Here is a 16,244-nt window from a genome sequence, read left to right as displayed (position 1 = left end):
TCTTTGTTTCAGGTGAGCTGTGTGTTACTTGAATCATTTACAATCTTCATTTAGAAAAAAAAGCAGATCGTTAGTTATTTTGTTGACATTCTGACAAGTGAAATGTTTTATGAGTGAATTGTTAACAAGACAGTGAAGAAAGACCAGCATGCAACATACTGCTGCTTTGTTTATCGTGAATGTTTTTTTCACATTTTGTTAATCTGAAACTGATTTTCCAGGTGCTCTGGCTGCCTGTCCTAAAGAGCCATTCCTATTCATTACTGCACCAAAGAACATGGAAGCACTGAGTGGATCTTGTCTGCTAATCCCATGTAACTTTAGAGCTAAACCAGATGAGGACTTCATCAGCACAAGAACAACCTTTGGAGTGTGGATTAAAACTGACTCCAGATTTGGCAAAAATAGAAATAATGTTATTTTCAACAGTAGTGGGACAGTTACCACCTATCCAATGAATATTACTGGAGACCTGAGTCAGAAACAATGCACCACCTTGTTTTCCAGTTTAATCCCAAATTACACAGACAGATACTTCTTCAGAATTGAGAACGAGCCATTCACGGCAACAGCTTCTTGTGATCCTCTTCAAATAACAGTTCAAGGTAAGGTTTGGTTGTATTCGTATGTTTTTATTGCTGTTGCAGCTGTTGCTTAGACAGCAAACACCATGGCCCATATCTTTATTGTGAAATGTTACAGAACTCCTTCACTTTTATAAGTGGATTAAAAAATCTACATGATGAGGTTTTTCCATAAGGGGGATCTCTGACTGAATTGTTATTACAGTTTTACAATAAAAGGGTCACATTTGCAAAACTGGTACAAACTAATATACTGTATTATTTAGTGTAAAAAGTGTGATTTAAAATCCCAGATTCTCCTCCGAGGCCCAGAATTGAGATCTCAGGTGATCTGAAGGAGAAGGAGTCTGTCACTATAAGCTGCTCAGCTTCCACTCCCTGTCCACACTCCCCTCCTAAACTCACCTGGAATCTCCAACAAGACCCTCACAACAACACAGAGGAGAACACAGATCAGACCTTCACAACTAAAATCCAGAAGACCATCACTCTGTCAGACACACATGATGGATTCACCATCAACTGTTCTGCCACATATCCTGTGAATGAAGGAAGAGAAGTCAAGACAGCAGAGGAGAGAAAGACTCTCAATGTTTCATGTAAGACAACCAGTGTTTGTTGTTGGATCCTGTCAGCACATCATGTGCTGATTTTAATGAATATTGTTAATCTCACATTTTCCTCAGATGCTCCCAAGGACACCTCAGTGTCCATCAGTCCATCAGGTTTGGTGTCAGCAGGTAGCTGGGTGAACCTGACCTGCTCCAGCAGAGCCAAGCCTCCCGCCAGCTTCAGCTGGTTCAAGAACAGCAAAGATGGAGCCATCAGTGTAGCTAAAGGAGACTTTTACAGCTTCAATGTGACCAATGTCACTGATGGAGTTTATTACTGTGTGGCCACAAACAATCTTGGTAGACAAACATCATCAGAGATCCTTGTGACTAATGAAGGTAAACACTGCACTGCATCTGGTTTGGAAATAGAAGCAGTTCATGTTGGATAAAGTATTTGATACACCAATGTTAATATGTATAATCTGGAATAATTTCCTTAAATTGAAAAAAGGAGAGATCGATGGTAAGTTAAAAACAATATTTTTAGAGAAAAATGTTGTATGTGTTGATTCCTAAAATGTGAAAAGTAACAATAGGAAGAGAGAGGAAAGAATTTTACCAGCAGAATAAAGAAGTGAGAATGATCTTTGTAAATATTGATCCCATTCTCTGCTGCCACTGAATTCTCACTTTTTCTTAAATTATTGTACAGTGTAGAATTAATTTCACTGCACATCTGCAAGCACAATTGACGCACAGTATTTTTGCATCTGGAACGATATGTTTGAAAATACTTCATGAAGTCAAGCTGAGCTTTTTATGAAAGCTGGATCACAGCCATCATTCTTGTTGATTTACTTAACGTTTGTTGTTTCTGTAGGAGCAAAACAGGTCGATCACCCTTCACCATGGGGGGCGGTTGTTGGAGTGATCATTGGGATCATCATACTCCTCTGTGTGATCGTTGCTGTTTGGTAAGTAATCTCAGTATCATTTCCAGAGGTCCGTTTCAGGAAGGAGGTTTAACAAACTCTGAGTCTAACCCTGATGTCTGAGTTGATTTACCCTGAGATGGGGAACTCCGAGTTTTCGGTTCCAGAACAGCTGATATGAGTTGGTTCAATCAACTCCGAGTATGTTCACGCGCGTGCACCACCACAATAAAAAGGCAGCATGAATGGAGCCATGATTCACCATGGTAACAACCACAAACAAACGGGTCGGCGGAAATACTTGTGCGCACAAACAGCGAGTTTGAACATGCATTTCGTTAAAAAAGCAAGACAGCGGCTGCTGCTGCAACAGAGAGAGAATTGGTGTGGGAGAAAATTGCTGCTCGAGTCAATGCGTAAGCATTGACAGTGTATTAATTTCATATTTAGTCACGGTTAACTGATAATATTACTGGTGAAAACTGGAATTGTATTACACCTATAATTTAATTTAGGTGCAATCCTGCGGTCGAAAAAGTAAGCTATGGGCTACTAATCCCATTCTGAGGCTGCAGCACCATGATCATTAACAGAACTATAATTTAGAATCATTTATTTCTTTTTAATGGCTCTCACTGGTTTGTGTCCAGGGAACAATACAACAAACGTTTAAAAAACGTTTTAGAGCGAGTCACACTTTTCTGACGGCTCTGCATACAGTGGCTTTACTATTACAGTACGATCCGCATCACCAATGAGAAAACTGCCGTTTGCAAAACACGTAATGCGACACAAAGAATCTGCTTGGATGTAAAAGGCTGTCCACGATGGTGGATGTTGGTGATATGAGGACGGATAAGGTATCTACATATCTGATGGACTGTGAAAAAATGTGGAAATGAAAATACATTTAGTCGGGACTCAATATCATCTCCCGACGTAAACTCTCTGTGAAGTAATACAGCTTCTTCATCAACGGGATCGTCGACAAAAGGACATGACATGTTTGAGAAAAAAAACGTTTTATGATCTGCCTAACAATATATTTTATTTATTAAGTTTTTATTCACGCAGATAACAAACTGCATTAAAATGCGCCTGATACAGACTGAATGAATGAATGAGGAAATGAGTGAGAAGAAACCTGGAGTTTGTCTCAGTCTCCTCCCTCTGACACTGTGTGAGAGGGAGGAGACTGAGAGGAACTCCAGGTTTCTTGAAGAAAAGCTGCTCCCGGCCAGGTTAGGTCACAGGCTCAGTTACCATAGTAACTGACTCTGAGGTTAAGTTATCTCTCTTTCTGAAACGGAAAACCCAGAGTTCCCCTCATCTCAGGGTTAACAAACTCAGAGTTTTCACTAAACCTGCTTTCTGAAACGGAGCCCTGATGTATGCGTAAATCAAATGTGTGTTATACAAGCATGGACATTGATGTGGCCTAAATGTACGGGTCGGGTGAAAGACTGAAGGTGATCGAGGTTTCACTTTCAAATCCTCTAAGCTGTGAAATAACTTGCTTTTGTGTACATTGGTATTGTAATATTAAATGTCTTTGTATTTTCTTGATCATTTTTAAATTGCATTTAAAACACTTCGTAAATGATGTATTGAAACTTGTTATATACACAAAAGCTTCATGTATTATTGCTATTATTATTATTATTATTATTATTATTATTATTACACAGAAAGAAAAGCTGACAGCCTTCTTATGTCTTCCAGGTGGTTAAAGACAAAACATCCAACTTTACAACAGACACAGGTAGGAAAATATGTAAATGTACAGTACTTCAGAGAGTGTAATGAATATGTTTCTAACTTGTCATACTATCTGCATTCATAAGATCTACACTGAACTGAGCAGGTTCCTCATTACTGAGTACAGTGGTGTGAAAAAGTGTTTGCCCCCTTCCTCATTTCCTGTTCCTTTGCATGTTTGTCACACTTAAGTGTTTCGAACATCAAACCACTTTAAACAAAAGTCAAGGACAACACAAGTAAACACAAAATGCAATTTGTAAATGAAGGTGTTTATTATTAAAGGAGAAAAAAATCCAAACCATCATGGCCCTGTGTGAAAAAGTGATTGCCCCCTTGTTAAAACATACTATAACTGTGGTTGTCCACACCTGAGTTCAATTTCTCTAGCCACACCCAGGCCTGATTATTGCCACACCTGTTCACAATCAAGGCATCACTTAAATAGGAGCTGCTTGACACAGTAAGGTCCACCAGAAGATCCTTAAAAGCTACACATCATGCCGAGACCCAAAGAAATTCAGGAACAATTGAGAAAGAAAGTAATTGAGATCTATCAGTCTGGAAAGGGTTATAAAGCCATTTCCAAAGCTTTGGGAATCCAGCGAACCACAGTGAGAGCCATTATCCACAAATGGCGAAGACATGGAACAGTGGTGAACCTTCCCAGGAGTGGCCGGCCGCCCAAAATTACTCCCAAGAGCGCAGCGACGACTCATCCAAGAGGTCACAAAAGACCCCACAACAACGCCCAAAGAACTGCAGGCCTCACTTGCCTCAGTTAAGGTCAGCGCTCATGCCTCCACCATCAGGAAAAGACTGGGCAAAAATGGCCTGCATGGCAGAGTTCCAAGGAGAAAACCACTGCTGAGCAAAAAGAACATCAAAGCTTGTCTCAATTTCTCCAGAACACATCTTGATGATCCCCAAGACTTTTGGGACAACATTCTGTGGACCGATGAGACAAAAAGTGGAACTCTTTGGAAGGTGTGTGTCCAAGTATATCTGGCGAGAAGGAACACTGCATTTCATAAAAAGAACATTATACCAACTGTAAAATATGGTGGTGGTAGTGTGATGGTCTGGGGCTGTTTTGCTGCTTCAGGACCTGGAAGACTTGCCGTGATAAAAGGAACTATGAATTCTGCTGTCTACCAAGAGATCCTGAAGGAGAATGTCCGACCATCTGTTCGTGTACTCAAGCTGAAACGAACTTGGGTTCTGCAGCAGGACAATGATCCTAAACACACCAGCAAGTCCACCACCGAATGGCTGAAGAAAAACTAAATGAAGACTTTGGAGTGGCCTAGCCAAAGTCCTGACCTGAATCCTATTGAGATGTTGTGGTATGACCTTAAAAGGCCGTTCATGCTCGAAAACCCCTCTAATGTAACTGAATTAGACAATTCTGCAAAGATGAGTGGGCCAAAATTCCTCCAGGACGCTGTAAAAGCCTCATTGCACGTTATCGCAAACGCTTGGTTGCAGTTGTTGCTGCTAAGGGTGGCCCAACCAGTTATTAGGTTTAGGGGGCAATCACTTTTTCACACAGGGCCATGATGGTTTGGATTTTTTTTCACCTTTAATAATTAACACCTTCATTTACAAATTGCATTTTGTGTTTACTTGTGTTGTCCTTGACTATTGTTTAAATTGGTTTGATGTTCGAAACACTTAAGTGTGACAAACATGCAAAGGAACAGGAAATGAGGAAGGGGGCAAACACTTTTCATTACTCACTGTAAATGTGGAGACCCACAGGAAATGTGATACAAAAAAAACATCCTGTTAAAAACCCCACAATGATAATCCACTGTTGTATCTAAAAATACACAGAAAAAATGTGACACAGCAACAAGATTTCCCCATTGCTGTGTCCAATAAGTAATACTAATAATAATAAATTGAATTTATATAGCGCTTTTCACAAACTCAGAGTCGCTTATTATTGTTTAATAAGTGTCTAATCTGATTGTTATGATGATTATCACTTTTTTATTGCAGTGGGAGCTGAGTAAGAGAGAAACGGAGGTGAACTAAAGGAAGTAGATGAAGGTCCCTCACAACATTTCTCATTTGGTTCTTTTGTCACAGAGCCTAATAGCTGAGGAGCCAGCTGTTCAAGAGCCAGCCAGAGCAACACAAACAGAAGACATCCATTATGGAGAGATCGACTTCTCCAGGGCGAGACCTGAAGCGTCCTCGTCCTCAGAGCAGGACAGAGCAGGACCGCAGCTGGACACGCTGTATGCACAGGTCAAAGTTTCCAGGACAGCAAAGAACGTGAGACAGACTGCTGACGGCCCAGAGGAGCTCTACGCTCAAGTGAAGAGATAATTTAGTTTATGGACATACACGGACATGTTGGGTTTTGTAAAGATTGTTGATGGAACAACATGCAGCACAGGGCCCAGGTCGAGATTGAACCCACGGTTGCTGCGGTAAGGACTGAGCCTTTGTACATGGGCACACACTCAAGCAGGTGAGGTGCCTGGTGCCCCTGGACAAATATTTTAATGTTAGTATTACAAGGAAATATTGGCTTTGCAAACCTGAATTTTTTTGCAATACATTTAAAGTGTGACATTTTCACTGTTGTTTAATAAATGAAGATGTGTAGTGTAGCGTGAATTAATCTTCACATGAGAGACAGATCAGCTGCTTCGTGGAAACTATCAACAGTCTCTCTTTAACATTGTGTGCTGCATGTTGGATTCCTCTGCACTTTGTTTTGTTAAAGGACCAGTGTGTAGGACTTAGATGGATCTATTGGCAGGAATATAATGTTCATAATTATGTTTACATTAGTGTATAATCACCTGAAATTTAGAATTGTTGTGTTTTCGTTGGCTTAGAAAAAAACCTTCATTTCTAGGGTACTCTTCCATGGAGCCCGCCATGTTGCTACAGTAGCCCAAAACAGACAAACTAAACACTGGCTCTCACATTAGTTCTTAGATTTTTTTCACACCAAGAACCCCAAAACTGACACAAATTAGACCATGGACTCTCATTTAATAAGATTTGTCCCATGGTCCCCCACTTGATAGGATTTATGCTTGTAGCTGTTTCATTACAACATGTGTATGAAAACAATGACCAGAATAGTCATACATTCTGTTATTATATTGCCCTTTTTGCTGGGTACTCACTGGAACCCCTTTTAGGGGCCTCTTGGGGGTCCTCGCGTTGAGAACTACTTCTCTAGAGAGAGCCTTTTGTATTTTTATATTACCTGAAGGCCACTGTAGGTTCTCTACACACACGGGGTGAGGGAAGAGGAATTCATTCGGTTGCGATCTGCAGCCTCACCAATAGATGCCCCTAAATCTGACACACTGCTCCTTTAAGTCCTGTGCTCATAATAAATGGCACAGAAGCTCATATAGGACTCAGCTTCTTGCTGAAAGACTGTGACCGGACTCATTAGTGATGTTGGAAATTCCATGTGTTGATGTTGCATGTTTTACAGTGAAACCAACCTGTTACCTGTCTCGCCTGATATGGCAGGACGAGGTCACGGCACATTCAGAACGATCCAATGGTGCTTTGATGGTCGATCAGATTAGTTGACCAGTTATTGATTTAACCTTATGTGTGGTGCCCCTCTGTCTGAGTCTTTATCTAGTTATTCTCGTTTAATGTTTTAATCCAGTCAGTATTCTGTCTTTTTCCAGTCACTGTTATTAATTTGATTCTTTTTTTAGAGCAACTTCTTATGTTCTGTTATATAAATCTTTTATTAGATAGTGGATGGATAGGTTTGTATTTCTCTTAAATGCTGGACTTTTTGTTTGCTGTATTCCTTTTGAACCTGAGATTAAAGAATCCGCAAAGAAGAAGCAGAAGCCTGAAAGGAAAAATGTAGGAACAAGAGGCTCCAGGTGATGTGGGAGGAAGCTGCAGCAATGGGAGTTTGTGTGAAATAATTAGTTGAGATGTACAATGAGGCAACAAATTAAGTTTGGTATTTTTTTCTGATGTAAAAAATATATCTTAAAGTATATTATTGAGTGTTGAGGAGTAAGTTTACTGTTAACAAATAAAAGCAATGAAGGTTTTTTTTGTGAAACGTTTCCTTTAGATTGACTCATTTGATGCATTCAATTGACACCTGTAAATTCTATTTTCATTGAAATGTTTCTTAATAAAAATACGTATTTCTGCATGGAGAGCAAATTAACTGGTGTTTTATAATATTATGTTGTCATTCTACTGAGCCATAAGAAGTGAGAGTTTGCATTTTGTGGTATTATTTAGATTTGACTTCTGAAGATGTTGATTGATCACTAATTAGAACACAATGAATTCTGGTTGTATGGTGCAAGTTTCTGGTGTACATGTTCTCTGTAACAGCTCTAAAAGCATGTTTAACAAGTAACTACATTATTGTAGGTGATGGCAGCCCTGTCTGTGAATATTGCAACAGACAACATGTTACTCCATCATCACATCCTCTTTCTTTCGGGTGAGCTCTGTGTTCTGTGCAGATAGATAATCTAATAAAATCATTTTGCAACGGTTTACTTCCTAAATATTTCTACTGAAATTGCAAAGGCAAAACTACATGCAAGATCCTGCTGCTGATGTATATTTTGTCTTTCTGTTCCTAGATATTTTGTTCCACCTTATATTAATCATGAGTCTTGTCTTTATAGGTGCTTTGGCTACTTGTCCTCAAGAATCAAACCTCTTTATTACAGTACCACAGATGGAAGCTCTGAGTGGGTCTTGTTTACGAATCCCATGTAACTTTAGCGGTCAACCAGAACCGCTGGTTAAAAGCAATTATGTCGGAATCTGGAATATAAAAGATTCTAATAATCGTCCAAACACTGTGGTTTTCAACAGTAAAAACACAGTAAACATCTATCCAATGAATATTACTGGAAACCTGAATGAGAAAGACTGCACCACTTTATTTTCCAGTGTAATCATAACTTACACAAACAACTACTACTTCAGAATTGAGAGTAGTGCATTCAGGGCAACAGCTACTTGTGGTCCTCTTCAAATAACAGTTAAAGGTAAGAGAGGGTTTGTATCATTCTATAATGTTTTATTTTAGATATAATAAGAACATTATGCACAGTTTCTGATTCTGTTTTAAACCCCCAGATTCCCCCGTGTGCATTCTGGGATTTGGTGTCTTTCCTCCATATGAGCCAAAAACACATTTTATGGCTTTTCTCGGCCTAGAAGCAAAAAGCAGCTTCAGCCAGCTTAAAACGTGTTGTCAAGAGTAGCTGCCCATCATAGGCTTAATTTAAAGGGGGAATGGAGAGGGTTACAACCCCTCTACTTGAGTATCTGTTATGTGCTGGGTGTCGGAGGTGGAGGCTGCAGGCTGCACCTGACACCCCCCCCCAATAATCAAAATTGGCCAGTGCAACCACCCAAAAAAACGATTATAATTTCCTTTACATAAATAAAGACATTTCCCCCATAAATTGAGGCAGAAAAGGCACAAAATGTTGCCGAAAACTTCCCCAGAATGCAGAAAATGAGAACTTCTTCAATTGCTCTGATATAAACGCCAACTGCACTTGCACTATGTTCTTAAATCATAGGAAGTCGACTTGACTTTGAATTACGACAGCTTAAAAGGGAAGTTGGTTGAACTGTTAACATTTATGCACTTAACCATTTTCACGTAATAACTGCCAACCAAAGGATCTCTTTTTGATTTGGGCTTCTGTGGTAAGAAGACAACATTATTTTCTGGTTTTACTTGTTATCTAACCCAGAGAGTTTTACTCATTTGCAGTTTACAGACTTGTGACGCTCAGTTACTTAACACACAGCAAATTGTGGTTGTACAGATTGTGTTGAATGCTTCATAAAAGATACTGCATTATTGTGTTTGTAAATCCAGATGATGAGTGTCATTGCAGTCCAGTCTGTGAAAATGGTGACCACCAACGTGTTACTGAGTGTCTTGTTTCTTTCAAGTGAGTTTGTTCAGTCACTTTTATTTGGAGACGTTCCCTTTTCCAACTGTTCATGTCCTGACTGCAAAGTAAAATGTTTTTCACTGACATTGTTAAAAGGAAAAAGGAGCTAACATGCTGCTGCTGAATTGTAGTTTGTGTTTCATGCAGATTTTGCTCCACAATTTGTTCATCATGAGTCTGTTTCACAGGTGCTCTGGCTGCTTGTCCTCAGAGTTCACACCTATTCATTACTGCACCAAAGAACATGGAAGCACTGAGTGGATCTTGTCTGCAAATCCCATGTCACTTTAGTGCTGAACCAGATCAGGACTTCAACAGAACAAGAACAACCTTCGGAGTGTGGATTATAAATGATTTACATTTTAACGACGAAACAAACAATGTGATTTTCAACAGTAGCAGGGTGAATAATAGCTATCCAATGAAGATTACTGGAGACCTGAGTCAGAAACAATGCACCACCTTGTTTTCCAGTTTAATCACAAATTACACAGACAGATACTACTTCAGAATTGAGAACGGACCATATCTGGCAACAGCTGTTTGTGATCCTCTTCAAATTACAGTTAAAGGTAGGAGAGTTGTGTTTTTTATCCATCAGGCTATATTATGATTGTTTTAGAAGAAAAAGTGAAATCAGTTGCAGTTTTGGTGTAAACAGCAAACACAGTGAACCTAACCTTCAATATGAACGTAAATATCTGCCAGTGGTAGAATGTACCTAAGTACATTTATTCAAGTACTGTACTTCAGTCCAAATGTTGAGGTACTTTTGGCGTTTTTCCATTACATGGTACCTGCTCGACTCACCTCGAGTCTACTCGCCTCGACTCAACTCAACGCACTGTGCGTCCTTTTTCCATTAGCAGATTTTAGTACCGCCTCAGCGTGGCTGGTCGTCTTATATAGCGGCATCGCAGTAAACTGCCGTGACCTAATGCGACACACACACAGAACGTCCAAGGTGTGTTGTTGTTGCCACAGCCAGAAGACACATTTTGTTTCAAATGAAGCTGGAGGCAAAAAAAGAAAACACAGCTGGCTAAACTATTTACAAATGGCGGGTTTGTTCAGGACACCCCCGTCTGTCGTTTTCACGTCACCTTTTGGTATCGGCTCAGCTCGCTTGGAACCTCGACTGAGGTGGTTCTAAAAAAAGTACCTGTTAGCAGGTACCATGTACTTTTTTTCGTAACGGAAAATCAAAAGAGTGGAGGCGAGTCGAGCAGGTAACATGTAATGGAAAAGCGCCATTTGAGTGTTTTCTTTCCATGCCACTTTCTACTTCTACTCAGCTACATTTCAGAGAGGAATGTTGTGGAATAAAAAGTACAATATTCCTCTCTGAAATGTAGCTGAGTAGAAGTAGAAAGTTTAATCCACAACATTCATCTGACAGCTTTAGTTACTTTACAAATTAAGATTTTTGCACACAAAAATCATTTAGTTTATAAAATATGATGTTTTATTATAAATGAAACTACCCAACATGATACAGGCCTACCAGTCCATCTGAAATGATTTACTGATTAAACACTTAGTTGATTGACAGAAATGTGCAGATTTTTCTGCATTGAGTTCTTTTACTTTTAATACTTTAAGGACATTTTCCTGATGATACTTACATACTTTACTTAGTAATATTTTCAATGCTTTTCAAAGGGCTTTTGCTTCTAACAGAGTATCTTTACAGTGTGTTATTAGTACTTTTATCTTAGTAAAGGATCTGAATACTTCTTCCACCACTGATATCTGCTGTAGGATGATCAACAGTATCAGAAACCAGTCTGTGACAGAGTCATTGGTTTGCATGTGACTGAAATATACAGATATATATGAGTGCACTATTAATAATAGTCCCATGAGAAAATTGCCTGTAAATGCCAAACTTGAAAAGGGCAAGTTTCATGTGTTTGCCATGCTATTTGGACTATTTACCATCAGTGATGGGCAACATTACATTCATTCTAAGTTTACTGTTGTTACCCCTTACAAAGGATCAAAAGTAAAATCTAAGGGGTTGTGATGATAATGGGAAAAAAAAGAAATGTATGCGACACAAATCTGGACTTTTCTTTCATCTTTATTTTATTGTGAAATATTGGAGAGTTTTGCTTCATTGAAATGAAACCATGTGAGAAGTTGAGAGGGGAAATGACCTTTTGGTGGAACTGCCAACAACTCAAACATCAGAAACATGACAAGACGCCCCGAACAAACAATGCTTTTAATAAGGGATCCCAAGCCAAAAAATATACTAGATATATACTCTTATCATATGTGTGTATGTAAAATCTCAATCTGTAACTACACTGTTATCCCGAATGAGTTGCCTTAACTAAAACATTTGCGTGGAAACCTGTTGCCTTAAACCATTTTAGTTTTTACACAAGGTGAAACTTATCAGGTCAAGTTGTAACACAGAGTGGTAAGTTGATGCAGTAGACCAGGGGTGTCAAACTCATTTTCACTAAGGAACACACTGGAAAAAGAGAATCACACTGAGGGCCAGACATGTAGAGTTTTTTGACGTGCTTTTGTTACTGCATGTCACTTTTTTTAACATTTTGATAGTTTTATTCCTCGTTTATGTTGTTTTTGTTCTGACTTTTTTGTGGCTTTCTCAGACATTTGTCACCTTTTTGTAAATTTGTTGCTTTTTCCGACATTTTTGTACGCTTTTTGTTGACATGAAGCCCTACAAAAGTCATCAAAAGAGTTCCTTAGCCATCATAGAATTTAGTGAATCAAGCAAAAACAATGATACATTTTTTTTAACAACAACCTGTTTCTCAGAGTCAGCAAATCTGCCATATTCTGCTTTCAATGTCAGGTAATTGCAGTTTAAAAAACACTTTCCTGTGTTTTTAGTTTGGCGCACAACTAGGCAGGCCAAAATTTATTGTGAACCCAAATTGACATACGGGCCGGATCTAAATCTGCAAGGGGCCGGATTTGGCCCGCGGGCCTTGAGTTTGACACATGTGCGGTAGACAAATCAAGTTTACATTAGTAGTCATCACTAAAAATCATCAGTAAACATACATTATTTTTCTGGAGTCTTGTTGTCTAAAATAAGCATGTTAAGTTGAAGATTTAGCGCGTAACTTTTTTAATATTAATGAACGTCCCTTACATTCAAGCTATTGCCAAATGAGTTGATACAAAACTAATTAAGACTATCATCTCCACACAACTCTCTCTGTACTTCTCAGTATAGCTATGTTCAGAACATGGTGTCGTCTGGTGACTTTCGAGCGTAGAATCAAAACAAAAATCAAGTGAAGATAATTACCTCTTCTGAAGAGTCCATCACGTTTTTTTAATCCTCCGTGTCCTCCTCGGCTACGAGCAACTGCGTGGAGGAGGGGTGGGGGTGGTACATGATCACGAAAGGTTTGTACCATGTGGACGCGCAACAGTTTTTTTTGTCATTACTTAGAATCCCTAATGAGGAGACAGGAACTACGCACCATAGCTTTGAACATGCAAAGAAACATGACAAATATAAAACATTAGGCAACTTATCAATACTAGAAAATTGATAATTAATAATTTGTATAAATATTGTTTTTCCTTTATGACAGTGTGATTTTAAGAACAACATATTCAATTAATTTGATCCAAAACTAATAACAGAATACTATCCATATGCACATTGTAATTTTCCAATGTATTGTACTGCGTGGTAAGTTTCACTTAGGAGACAGATTTACTAGTGTCCAATCTGTGTGCCACTGGATTCTTCTCACTGCCCAGAGCCCATCAGTTCCCCCCCCCCCTCGCCACTTAAATAAATAGTGGAGTAAAAAATACAATATTTTGCATAAAAGTATGAAGTAAATTAAGATAGTGAACATGGTAAACATAAATATCAGCATGCTATCAGTGTCATTGTGACATGTTAGCATACTGACATTAGCATTTTGCATGGCTGTAGAATCTTAGTCTTGTTGCTGTATTGTTTTAGTGTAACAACTGTGTTGATTTTAAATCCCAGATTCCCCCCCGAGGCCCAGAATTGAGATCTCAGGTGATCTGAAGGAGAAGGAGTCTGTCACTATAAGCTGCTCAGCTTCCACTCCCTGTCCACACTCCCCTCCTAAACTCACCTGGAATCTCCAACAAGACCCTCACAACAACATAGAGGAGGACACAAATCAGACCTTCACAACTAAAATCCAGAAGACCATCACTCTGTCAGACACACATGATGGATTCACCATCAACTGTTCTGCCACATATCCTGTGAATGAAGGAAGAGAAGTCAAGACAGCAGAGGAGAGAAAGACTCTCAATGTTTCATGTAAGACAACCAGTGTTTGTTGTTGGATCCTGTCAGCACATCATGTGCTGATTTTAATGAATATTGTTAATCTCACATTTTCCTCAGATGCTCCCAAGGACACCTCAGTGTCCATCAGTCCATCAGGTTTGGTGTCAGCAGGTAGCTGGGTGAACCTGACCTGCTCCAGCAGAGCCAAGCCTCCCGCCAGCTTCAGCTGGTTCAAGAACAGCAAAGATGGAGCCATCAGTGTAGCTAAAGGAGACTTTTACAGCTTCAATGTGACAGATGGAAGAGTGTATTACTGTGTTGCCACCAATAATCTTGGTAATGAAACATCAATAATCCATCTTAATTTTAAAGGTAAATGCCATTGGTGGAACCTCCACAATGCTGCATTAATATTGTTACATGTTTTACTTCTTGTGTTGTTGATGTTGTACATCTTTTAGTCACTGACGTTGGTTTTGTTGTCCTGTCTTTAGGCGAAGTTAGCGCTCAATTGGGGCCAATTCTAGGAGGAATCATTGGGATCGTCATACTCCTCTGCCTGGCTGTCTGTGTTTGGTAAGTATCACAAATTAAAGACAAATGTCTGGACTCAGTTAATGGCACTCACATTTTACTGGCACACTGTATATTGAACCTAAAACACAGTATGATTAATCGAATGTCCTCCAGGTGCTTAAAGTCGACACATCCAACTGCACAACAGACTCAGGTGAGAACAAACTAAACCTCCCCGTACAATACCGCACGGTGTGTTGTGAATGATTAATTATTAAGGTTCACCTCACAACACTTCCTGTTTTTTGTTTGTTTTGTTTTTTATTACAGAGTCAAACAGCTGAAGAGCTGACTGTTAAAGAGCCAGCAAGAAAAACACAAGAAGAAGACATCCATTATAGAGAGCTGGACTTCTCAAGGCGGAGACGTGAACCGTCCTCATCCTCGGAGCAGGACAGAGGACAGCAGCAGGACACGCTGTATGCACAGGTCAAAGTGTCCCAGACAGCAAACAGCCTAACACAGACTGCTGACGGCCCAGAGGATCTCTACGCTCAAGTGAAGAAAAAATGAGTGCTGTTGTTAAAAGACAGAAAATACATTCCTGTACAATTCCATGTGCCTCAATGTTCTCTTCGCTGCCTACAGTTCAATGGAGAGACACTAAACCTTCCCATCCTGCAGTTATTAACATGTTCATATACGTGTGTGCTGAACTCACACAGCTGTTTGTGTGTGATTTGGTATTTATGTCAGTTGTGTGCAAATAAAAGTCCCAAAGCTTTAAATAATGAACTATGACCTGACATGTCTTTGAGTATGATTTTTTTAAAATTAAATTTCAGTAAGGGAATCATTTTGGATTAAAAAAGGATTTCTTTTTTTTATCGACCCCGGTGTTAGGCTGTTAGTGATGCAGGTCAATCCTCCCTAAAGAAAATATTACATATCTTCACTACTCTACACTTCAGCAAGTTGCTTCAATACCAATTGTGGTGGATCACAACTTTGTCCAGGCCTGTACATATTAAATAATATTGTTTTGTAAAAGATTGGCGAGATGACCACAAGATGGACATTTCAATATAAATCTTTCTTAACATGAAATACTTCTTTCTGCCAGTGGTGCAACAAGGACAGATGTTTTCTCATGTTTCTTTATGGAGGATAACACAAACAAATATGCTTTTTGTTGTTTTTTTTGCCACCTTTCTATTTTGTCATTATTTTTCTTCCCCTTAGAGCTATAGTGCATAGTTTCCGTCTCCCCCATGAGTAATTATTAGTAATGACAACACCACTGTCAGTGCATCCACATGATACAAGCCTTCCGTGATCGCGCCCCACCCCTCCTCCACACAGTTAATTGTAGCCAAGGAGGACACGGAGGATTACTAAAACATTACTGCACCAAAGAACATGGAAGCACTGAGTGTCTGCTAATCCCATGTAACTTTAGTGCTAAACCAGATCAGGAATTCATCAGCACAAGAACAACCTTCGGAGTGTGGATTAAAAGTGACTCCAAAGTTAGCATCAATAGAAATATTATATTCAACAGTAGTGGGACAGTTACCACCTATCCAATGAGTATTACTGGAGACCTGAGTCAGAAACAATGCACCACCTTGTCTTCCAGTTTAATCACAAGTTACACAGACAGATACTAC

General features: G+C 39.3%; 2 protein-coding genes across 3 annotated transcripts in view; both read left to right on the top strand.

The window, feature by feature from the left end:
* The window catches only part of LOC144537129 (myelin-associated glycoprotein-like), a 16,475-nt gene extending 8,123 nt beyond the window's left edge, over positions 1–8,352 (top strand). The window contains exons 3-8 of the mRNA XM_078280577.1: positions 222–605; positions 878–1,183; positions 1,271–1,534; positions 2,019–2,112; positions 3,793–3,832; positions 5,923–8,352. Of these exons, the coding sequence (XP_078136703.1) occupies positions 222–605; positions 878–1,183; positions 1,271–1,534; positions 2,019–2,112; positions 3,793–3,832; positions 5,923–6,165 (1,331 nt within the window). The 3' untranslated portion in view covers positions 6,166–8,352. The remainder of the gene's footprint in view (positions 1–221; positions 606–877; positions 1,184–1,270; positions 1,535–2,018; positions 2,113–3,792; positions 3,833–5,922) is intronic.
* A 1,030-nt stretch (positions 8,353–9,382) lies between these two features.
* On the top strand, positions 9,383–15,375 carry LOC144537393 (sialic acid-binding Ig-like lectin 12). Of its 2 annotated transcripts, none has more exons than XM_078281082.1 (8): positions 9,383–9,528; positions 9,704–9,779; positions 9,971–10,354; positions 13,783–14,088; positions 14,176–14,394; positions 14,553–14,634; positions 14,749–14,788; positions 14,905–15,375. In XM_078281082.1, exons 2-8 carry the CDS (start codon positions 9,704–9,706, stop codon positions 15,145–15,147), a joined length of 1,350 nt encoding a protein of 449 aa, XP_078137208.1. In that variant the 5' UTR covers positions 9,383–9,528; the 3' UTR covers positions 15,148–15,375. The 2 variants fall into 2 exon arrangements, with proteins under 2 accessions (XP_078137208.1, XP_078137207.1); XM_078281081.1 differs by having other exon boundaries at positions 9,384–9,528; positions 14,176–14,430.
* The last annotated feature ends 869 nt before the right edge of the window (positions 15,376–16,244 follow it).

Source organism: Sander vitreus, chromosome 22 (genome assembly GCF_031162955.1).
Source record: "Sander vitreus isolate 19-12246 chromosome 22, sanVit1, whole genome shotgun sequence".
Classification (NCBI taxonomy): Eukaryota; Metazoa; Chordata; class Actinopteri; order Perciformes; family Percidae; genus Sander; species Sander vitreus.
The sequence above is the reverse complement of the archived record's forward strand: the minus strand, read 5'-3'. Positions and strand labels throughout refer to the sequence as shown.

What these genes read in the sequence shown, in the direction of transcription:
- LOC144537393 (XM_078281081.1), top strand. Translation starts at nt 9,704, where the DNA reads ATGATGAGTGTCATTGCAGTCCAGTCTGTGAAAATGGTGACCACCAAC. An exon ending in AATCCATCTTAATTTTAAAG is followed by an intron (nt 14,431 to 14,552) that starts GTAAATGCCATT and finishes TCCTGTCTTTAG; the next exon opens with GCGAAGTTAGCGCTCAATTG. An exon ending in TGCCTGGCTGTCTGTGTTTG is followed by an intron (nt 14,635 to 14,748) that starts GTAAGTATCACA and finishes AATGTCCTCCAG; the next exon opens with GTGCTTAAAGTCGACACATC.